The sequence below is a fragment of the Notolabrus celidotus genome, unplaced genomic scaffold (genome assembly GCF_009762535.1).
Source record: "Notolabrus celidotus isolate fNotCel1 unplaced genomic scaffold, fNotCel1.pri scaffold_458_arrow_ctg1, whole genome shotgun sequence".
In the NCBI taxonomy this organism is placed as follows: Eukaryota; Metazoa; Chordata; class Actinopteri; order Labriformes; family Labridae; genus Notolabrus; species Notolabrus celidotus.
In genome coordinates this window covers 12,501-21,576 of record NW_023260262.1, presented here as the reverse complement: position 1 = coordinate 21,576, position 9,076 = coordinate 12,501, and the positions used below count along the sequence as shown (strand labels likewise).

The following is a 9,076-nucleotide window of genomic DNA, read 5'->3' as shown; positions in this document are numbered from 1 at the left end:
GCCGCTGCTGATCATCGGCTTCTCTGGACCGCTGCTGGTCTTTGAGGAGGCCTTCTACACGGTGGGCACACACACCTCAGATCCTCTACAGCAGCAAGTCCTCTTAGAAAGGGCCCCTGATCCTCTGGACTAGAGATGGTTTCACTGAAACCCTTCTCTGTGTCTCTTTCACTTTGGTAACCTCCTCAGGGTTAAAGGTCAGGGTCAGGCCTCAGGTTCAGACCCGGGCCCTCTTTGTTCGGGTTTTTAAAAGCAGCCTGATGAGATCTCTCCTGGACTCTCCTGGACTCAGTCACTGAGGCTAAGAGGGCAGATTCTGGTTTTGGTTTGTCCCAGGACTGTCTCTGTCCTGGTGAGATATCACTAAATCACTATCTGTGTGTGTGTGTGTGTGTGTGTGTGTGTGTGTGTGTGTGTGTGTGTGTGTGTGTGTGTGTGTGTGTAGTTCTGTAAAGATAATGGGATCGACTATCTGACGGGGCGGTTGTGGATCGGTTTCTGGCTGGTTCTCATCGTTGTCCTGACTGTGGCCTTCGAGGGGAGCATCCTGGTCCGCTACGTGTCCCGGTTCACTCAGGAGATCTTCTCCTTCCTCATCTCTCTCATCTTCATCTACGAGACCTTCGCCAAACTGATCAAGGTGAGGCTTTAGTTGGTCCCAGACCCCGTCCTCTCTATCACCGGGAGACAGGGTCCTCTGAGTCGGCAGAAACATGCACCTGGTCTTCAGGGGGAGCAGATCAGGGTCTGCAGTCAGAGTTCAAAGGTCAGGGCCCCGCTGTCCCTCCCCTGACTGTGTCTGATCTGCTGAGGTGAGACCAGAGAGAGGACCTCCGTGATTCAGAGGAGGTCTACCTCAGAGTCCCTGAAGGGTGACGCTGTCCACAACCTAGAACCTCTCTGTGTTTGTCTTTTCCAGATCTTTCAGGAGCACCCTCTTAAAAACTGTTACCATGGAAACAACACCCTGTCCTCGCCTCAATGCAACTACACTGCAACCGCAAGGGATTCTGGGAAAGTTGTTGGGGAACCAAACACGGCCCTGCTGTCTCTGGTCCTCATGGCCGGGACTTACTTCATCGCCTTCTACCTCCGCAAGTTCAAGAACAGCTCCTTCTTCCCCGGCAGGGTCAGTACACACACACACACACACACACACACACACACACACACACACACACACACACACACACACACACACGCAGGTACACACACACACACACACGCAGGTACACACACAGGTACACACACACACACACACACACGCAGGTACACACACACACACACAGGTACACACACACACACTCTGTTAGGGTCTGTTAGGGTCTGTTAGGGTCTGTTAGGGTCTGTTATGGTATGGTAGGGTCTGTTAGGGTCTGTTAGGGTCTGTTATGGTCTGTTATGGTATGGTAGGGTCTGTTAGGGTCTGTTAGGGTCTGTTAGGGTCTGTTATGGTCTGTTATGGTCTGTTAGGGTATGGTAGGGTCTGTTAGGGTCTGTTAGGGTCTGTTAGGGTCTGTTATGGTCTGTTAGGGTCTGTTAGGGTCTGTTATGGTATGGTAGGGTCTGTTAGGGTCTGTTATGGTCTGTTATGGTCTGTTATGGTCTGTTATGGTCTGTTAGGGTCTGTTATGGTCTGTTATGGTCTGTTAGGGTCTGTTAAGTCTGGTAGGGTCTGTTAGGGTCTGTTTGGGTCTGTTAGGGTCTGTTAGGGTCTGTTATGGTCTGGTAGGGTCTGTTAGGGTCTGTTATGGTCTGTTATGGTCTGTTATGGTCTGTTAGGGTCAGGTCTGGTTTGGGATGTTCTCCTCATGCAGTCTTTGAAACCTGATCCCTGATCTGCTGTTTGTGTTTCAGCTTCGTAGGATCATTGGAGACTTTGGGGTCCCCATTGCGATCCTCATCATGGTGCTGGTGGACTACAGCGTGGAGGACACCTACACCCAGGTCAGACCGGATCAGGTTTTGAAACCCTGTGAAACAGAAAAGTGAGACGGATGAGGGACTAACATGACCCCCTTTCGTTGGCTCACAGAAACTGAATGTGCCTAGTGGATTCTCAGTGTCAAGTCCAGAGAAGAGGGGTTGGCTGATTTCTCCTCTGGGGGCGGACGGGCAGTTTCCTGTTTGGATGATGGCGGCTAGCATCCTGCCCGCCATCCTGGTCTTCATCCTCATCTTCATGGAGTCTCAGATCACAGCGTACTGGACTCTGTGTTATGGTTCTTATTGATGTTTTGGATGTCAGACTGTCCAAAGAGAGACTAACGTAGTCCCCCTGTCTGTCCTGTAGGCTGATTGTCAGTAAGAAGGAGAGGATGCTGATGAAGGGAACTGGTTTTCACGTAGACCTCCTCATCATCGTGGTGGTTGGTGGACTATCAGCGCTGTTTGGTTTGCCGTGGTTATCGGCCGCCACCGTTCGCTCTGTCACCCACACCAACGCCCTCACTGTCATGAGCAAAGCCGTCGCCCCCGGAGACAAGCCCCGCATCCAGGAGGTGAAGGAGCAGAGGGTGACGGGGTTCGTGGTGGCGGTTTTAGTGGGTACGGCTCTCTGTAGACCATCAAAACAACCATTACTGCTAGTGATGCTGTCCTTACACCTCTGGTCTCTGTCCCCGTTCAGGTCTGTCCATTGTCATCGGGGAAGTCCTGCGTCAGATCCCTCTGGCAGTGCTGTTTGGGATCTTCCTCTACATGGGTGTGATGTCCCTGAACGGGATCCAGCTCACTGACAGACTCATCCTGCTGCTGATGCCCCCAAAGTACCACCCTGACCAAAACTACGTCCGCAAGGTTAGTCCCTGTCCCTGACTACCCTCTTCACGATACTCGAGTCGGGCTTCCCTCCTCGATCAAAACCAACTCCCAACCCAGCAAATCCACAACTGTGAATCCACCTGGACTTCAACCAAAGGACTTTGGACCAAGACCAGAAAGAGACAGGGACAGATGTACTTCGTTTATAAACCTGTGTTGGCTTAGACTGGACTCTGGGTTTTTGGTATAACTTGATTTGGTACTTGTTGCATTTTATTTGGGTCTTGTTGGTTGTGACTTGACCCAGGTCTTGTTGGTTGTGTCTTGACCCAATACTTGTTGGTTGTGACTTGACCCAGGTCTTGTTGGTTGTGACTTGACCCAGGTCTTGTTGGTTGTGACTTGACCCAGGTCTTGTTGTTTGTGACTTGACCCAGGACTTGTTGGTTGTGACTTGACCCAGGACTTGTTGGTTGGGACTTGACCCAAGACTTGTTGGTTGTGACTTTACCCAGGACTTGTTGGTTGTGACTTTACCCAAGACTTGTTGGTTGTGACTTGACCCAGGACTTGTTGGTTGTGACTTGACCCAAGACTTGTTGGTTGTGACTTGACCCAGGACTTGTTGTTTGTGACTTGACCCAGGACTTGTTGGTTGTGACTTGACCCAAGACTTGTTGGTTGTGACTTTACCCAGGACTTGTTGGTTGTGACTTGACCCAAGACTTGATGGTTGTGACTTGACCCAGGACTTGTTGGTTGTGACTTGACCCAGGACTTGTTGGTTGTGACCTGACCCAGGACTTGTTGGTTGTGACTCGACCCAGGACTTGTTGGTTGTGACTTGACCCAGGACTTGTTGGTTGTGACTTGACCCAGGACTTGATGGTTGTGACTTGACCCAGGACTTGTTGGTTGTGACTTGACCCAGGACTTGATGGTTGTGACTTTACCCAGGACTTGATGGTTGTGACTTGACCCAGGACTTGTTGGTTGTGACTTGACCCAGGACTTGATGGTTGTGACTTGACCCAGGACTTGATGGTTGTGACTTGACCCAGGACTTGTTGGTTGTGACTTTACCCAGGACTTGTTGGTTGTGACTTGACCCAGGACTTGTTGGTTGTGACTTGACCCAGGACTTGTTGTGTCTCTGTGTCTCTTCCAGGTGAGGACGTTGAGGATGCACCTGTTCACCATCGTGGAGCTGATCTGTCTGTCTGTCCTGTGGATCGTCATGGCGACATCAGCAGCACTGGCGTTCCCCTTCATGCTGCTGCTGACCATCCCTGTCAGGATGCTGCTGCTGCCCCGCATCTTCAGCTGGAGAGAGATGCAGAGTGTGAGTCATGACATCAGGCAGAACGCAGAACGCAGAACACAGAACGCAGAACACAGAACACAGAACACAGAACACAGAACACAGAACGCAGAACACAAAACGCAGAACGCAGAACACAGAACGCAGAACACAAAACGCAGAACGCAGAACACAGAACACAGAACACAGAACACAGAACACAGAACGCAGAACGCAGAACACAGAACACAGAACACAGAACGCAGAACGCAGAACGCAGAACACAGAACGCAGAACGCAGAACACAGAACGCAGAACGCAGAACGCAGAACACAGAACACAGAACGCAGAACGCAGAACACAGAACGCAGAACACAGAACAAAACGCAGAACACAGAACACAGAACGCAGAACACAGAACGCAGAACGCAGAACACAGAGCGCAGAACGCAGAACGCAGAACGCAGTATCTTATCTTATCTTATCGTATCATATCTTATTGTATCTTAGCTTAGCTTAGCTTAGCTTAGCTTATCTTATCTTATCGTATCGTATCTTAGCCTAGTGTAGCTTAGCGTAGCTTAGCATAGTTTAGCATAGCTTAATGTTAACTTCCTCAGATCTCCTTTGATCTTGTTGGGCTTGTTGCCATGGCAGCAGTCTGCAGTGCTGACCTCTGACCTCTTGTCCTGTAGCTGGATGCTGATGATGCAGAGCCTCACCTGGAGGAGAAGGAGGGGCAGGACGAGTACTCACAGCTGCAGATGCCCGTGTGACCCGCCTGCAGCCTTCTGATTGGCCGATGAGCTCTTTCAGTAGCGTGCCTGACGTGTTCCCTGCAGCGTCTGAATCCTGGTTTTATGATCTGGTTTTGTAATCCTGATTCGGGGAGCGGGTCTGTTTCTGTGTGACTCTGATGAACTCTGTCCTGATTGTTTCTGTGGATCTGTAAACACGTAGAGATCAAACTAAAGTCTGACCTGCGTCCGCTCTTCTTCTCTGGTTCAATAAAGGAACAGTTCATGAAAAACTCTGGGGTTCAATGTGTGGCCTTCTTCCTATGTAGACTTCCTTATATGGACGTTAGGCTGGTTCTGTTTCCTCTGAATCCATCCGATCAATAAACCTTTGTTCCTAATAAAAGCAGCGTTCCTCGTCACAGAGACCTGAAGTCCACGAGGAGGTCTGATGGTGCAGACTTCAGGTCTCTATGATCTCAATCAATCAGTGTTAACGTGACAGCGTCACGGCCCCGACAGCTGCTCCACATGAGCGTCAGAGGAAGTTCTCCCTCTCTGACAGGGAACACAGGAGCTTTAACAGTCCCGTCTGACCCCGACCCCCCTCACCGCGGTGCAGCTGGGAACATCACAGACTGTCAGACTTCTCCTCCTGGCCCTCGTTTGCTTCAGGAACTCGTAAAGAAGAATCCCTGTTTCAGAGTGTTTGATAAGCCGTCCTAAAGTCCTCCGCAGCTTTAATTTATGGGTTTATAAAACAATAAAGCTGATAAGTGACAGATCAACAGGAAACAGATCATCAGTACACCTGAGACCGGCTCAAGCTGCAGACCTGAACCCAGAGCTGCCGTCCAGTCAGGCATCCTGATACTTTAATAACAGATCCCAGTCTCTCTCAACCAGCATCCTGAACAGGTAGGTGTGTGTGTGTGTGTGTGTGTGTGTGTGTGTGTGTGTGTGTGTGTGTGTGTGTGTGTGTGTGTGTGTGTGTGTGTGTGTGTGTGTGTGTTGGGGTTTTTATGTCCTGTCCACCTGTTTGATCAGGAGCATAGACCTGGACCCCCTGAGGGGCCGACTGAGCAGGTCTGAGGATGGACAGGATCCCTCTATGCTAACAGAGTCTCTGAGTGGACACAGAGTAACAGACACAAAAACTTGTCTCCAGATGAGCTCTGATCATGAGATGAGTAAGGGATAGTGGGCAGAGAGCGGGTCGGACTGAACACAGAAAGCTAACAGCAGAACCCAGACCTGGGAGGTTCCTTCAGCCTGCAGCTCTGAAACAGGCCGTCACAGCTGCATGAAACCATCAGAGGCATTCCTGGCTACCTGCAGCTCTGTCAGTCTTCAGCGTCTGTTATTGTTATTTATTTATTATTATTAAAATGAAGAAATACTGAATCCCACAATGAGCTGTGTGAGGGGACAGGTCCTTTGGTTCTATCCGTGGGCTCTCTGATGGATCCTTTCAGCTCCTAAGATTATAGAAACCTAAAGTCTGCACCATCAGACTTCCTCATTGTTCTGTGTTATCAAATCTGGCTGGACTTCTGGTCTCTGTGACGAGGACCACTGCTTTTATTAGGAACAAAGGTTTATTGATCTGATTAATTCAGAGGAAACAGGATCAAAGTGTTCCTTTAAATACTACACACTGCACCTTTAAATACTACACACTGTACCTTTAAATACTACACACTGCACCTTTAAATACTACACACTGTACCTTTAAATACTACACACTGCACCTTTAAATACTACACACTGCACCTTTAAATACTACACACTGCACCTTTAAATACTACACACTGTACCTTTAAATACTACACACTGCACCTTTAAATACTCCACACTGCACCTTTAAATACTCCACACTGCACCTTTAAATACTCCACACTGCACCTTTAAATACTCCACACTGCACCTTTAAATACTACACACTGCACCTTTAAATACTACACACTGCACCTTTAAATACTACACACTGCACCTTTAAATACTACACACTGTACCTTTAAATACTACACACTGCACCTTTAAATACTCCACACTGTACCTTTAAATACTACACACTGCACCTTTAAATACTCCACACTGCACCTTTAAATACTACACACTGCACCTTTAAATACTACACACTGCACCTTTAAATACTACACACTGTACCTTTAAATACTACACACTGCACCTTTAAATACTCCACACTGCACCTTTAAATACTACACATTGCACCTTTAAATACTACACACTGTACCTTTAAATACTACACACTGCACCTTTAAATACTACACACTGTACCTTTAAATACTACACATTGCACCTTTAAATACTACACACTGTACCTTTAAATACTACACACTGCACCTTTAAATACTACACACTGTACCTTTAAATACTACACACTGTACCTTTAAATACTACACACTGCACCTTTAAATACTCCACACTGCACCTTTAAATACTACACATTGCACCTTTAAATATTACACACTGCACCTTTAAATACTACACACTGTACCTTTAAATACTACACACTGTACCTTTAAATACTACACACTGTACCTTTAAATACTCCACACTGCACCTTTAAATACTACACACTGTACCTTTAAATACTACACACTGCACCTTTAAATACTCCACACTGCACCTTTAAATACTACACATTGCACCTTTAAATATTACACACTGCACCTTTAAATACTACACACTGCACCTTTAAATACTACACACTGTACCTTTAAATACTACACACTGCACCTTTAAATACTACACACTGCACCTTTAAATACTACACATTGCACCTTTAAATACTACACACTGTACCTTTAAATACTACACACTGCACCTTTAAATACTACACACTGTACCTTTAAATACTACACACTGCACCTTTAAATACTACACATTGCACCTTTAAATACTACACACTGCACCTTTAAATACTACACACTGCACCTTTAAATACTACACACTGCACCTTTAAATACTACACATTGCACCTTTAAATACTACACACTGCACCTTTAAATACTACACCCTGTACCTTTAAATACTACACATTTCACCTTTAAATACTACACACTGAACCTTTAAATACTACACACTGTACCTTTAAATACTACACACTGCACCTTTAAATACTACACACTGCACCTTTAAATACTACACATTGCACCTTTAAATACTACACACTGTACCTTTAAATACTACACACTGCACCTTTAAATACTACACACTGTACCTTTAAATACTACACACTGCACCTTTAAATACTACACACTGTACCTTTAAATACTACACACTGTACCTTTAAATACTACACACTGTACCTTTAAATACTACACACTGTACCTTTAAATACTACACACTGTTCCTTTAAATACTACACACTGTACCTTTAAATGCTACACACTGTTCCTTTAAATATTACACACTGTACCTTTAAATACTACACACTGCACCTTTAAATACTACACACTGTACCTTTAAATACTACACACTGTACCTTTAAATACTAAACACTGCACCTTTAAATACTACACACTGTACCTTTAAATACTACACACTGCACCTTTAAATACTACACACTGCACCTTTAAATGCTACACACTGTACCTTTAAATACTAAACACTGCACCTTTAAATACTACACACTGTACCTTTAAATACTACACACTGTACCTTTAAATACTACACACTGCACCTTTAAATACTACACACTGTACCTTTAAATACTACACACTGTACCTTTAAATACTAAACACTGCACCTTTAAATACTACACACTGTACCTTCAAATACTACACACTGTACCTTTAAATACTACACACTGTACCTTTACTACACACTGTACCTTTAAATACTACACACTGTACCTTTAAATACTACACACTGCACCTTTAAATACTACACATGGTACCTTTAAATACTACACACTGTACCTTTAAATACTACACACTGTACCTTTAAATACTACACACGGTACCTTTAAATACTACACACTGTACCTTTAAATACTACACTGTTCCTTTAAATACTACACATTGCACCTTTAAATACTACACACTGTACCTTTAAATACTACACTGTTCCTTTAAATACTACACACTGTACCTTTAAATACTACACACTGTTCGTTTAAATACTACACACTGCACCTTTAAATACTACACACTGTACCTTTAAATACTACACATTGTACCTTTAAATATTACACACTGCACCTTTAAATACTATACACTGCACCTTTAAATACTACACACTGTACCTT

The 9,076-nt window shown here is 45.4% G+C and overlaps 2 protein-coding genes across 2 annotated transcripts in view; both read left to right on the top strand.

The window, feature by feature from the left end:
- Positions 1-960: 960 nt before the first annotated feature.
- Positions 961-5,093, top strand: LOC117809811 (anion exchange protein 2-like). Its single transcript, XM_034679326.1, has 7 exons — positions 961-1,129; positions 1,858-1,947; positions 2,036-2,202; positions 2,294-2,547; positions 2,630-2,799; positions 3,932-4,105; positions 4,759-5,093. Exons 1-7 carry the CDS (start codon positions 1,061-1,063, stop codon positions 4,837-4,839), a joined length of 1,005 nt encoding a protein of 334 aa, XP_034535217.1. The 5' UTR covers positions 961-1,060; the 3' UTR covers positions 4,840-5,093.
- Positions 5,094-5,631: 538 nt separating this feature from the next.
- LOC117809810 (uromodulin-like) overlaps positions 5,632-9,076 on the top strand; it is a 14,488-nt gene continuing 11,043 nt past the window's right edge. Inside the window, exon 1 of the mRNA XM_034679325.1 lies at positions 5,632-5,718. The gene's annotated coding sequence lies outside the window, so the exon portion shown is untranslated. The remainder of the gene's footprint in view (positions 5,719-9,076) is intronic.

Excerpts from the sequence above, each read along its gene's own strand:
- LOC117809811 (XM_034679326.1), top strand. The coding sequence starts at position 1,061 with ATGGCCGGGACTTACTTCATCGCCTTCTACCTCCGCAAGTTCAAGAAC. Across the intron at positions 1,948-2,035 it reads TGGAGGACACCTACACCCAG|AAACTGAATGTGCCTAGTGG; the intron begins GTCAGACCGGAT and ends GTTGGCTCACAG. Across the intron at positions 2,800-3,931 it reads ACCAAAACTACGTCCGCAAG|GTGAGGACGTTGAGGATGCA; the intron begins GTTAGTCCCTGT and ends TGTCTCTTCCAG.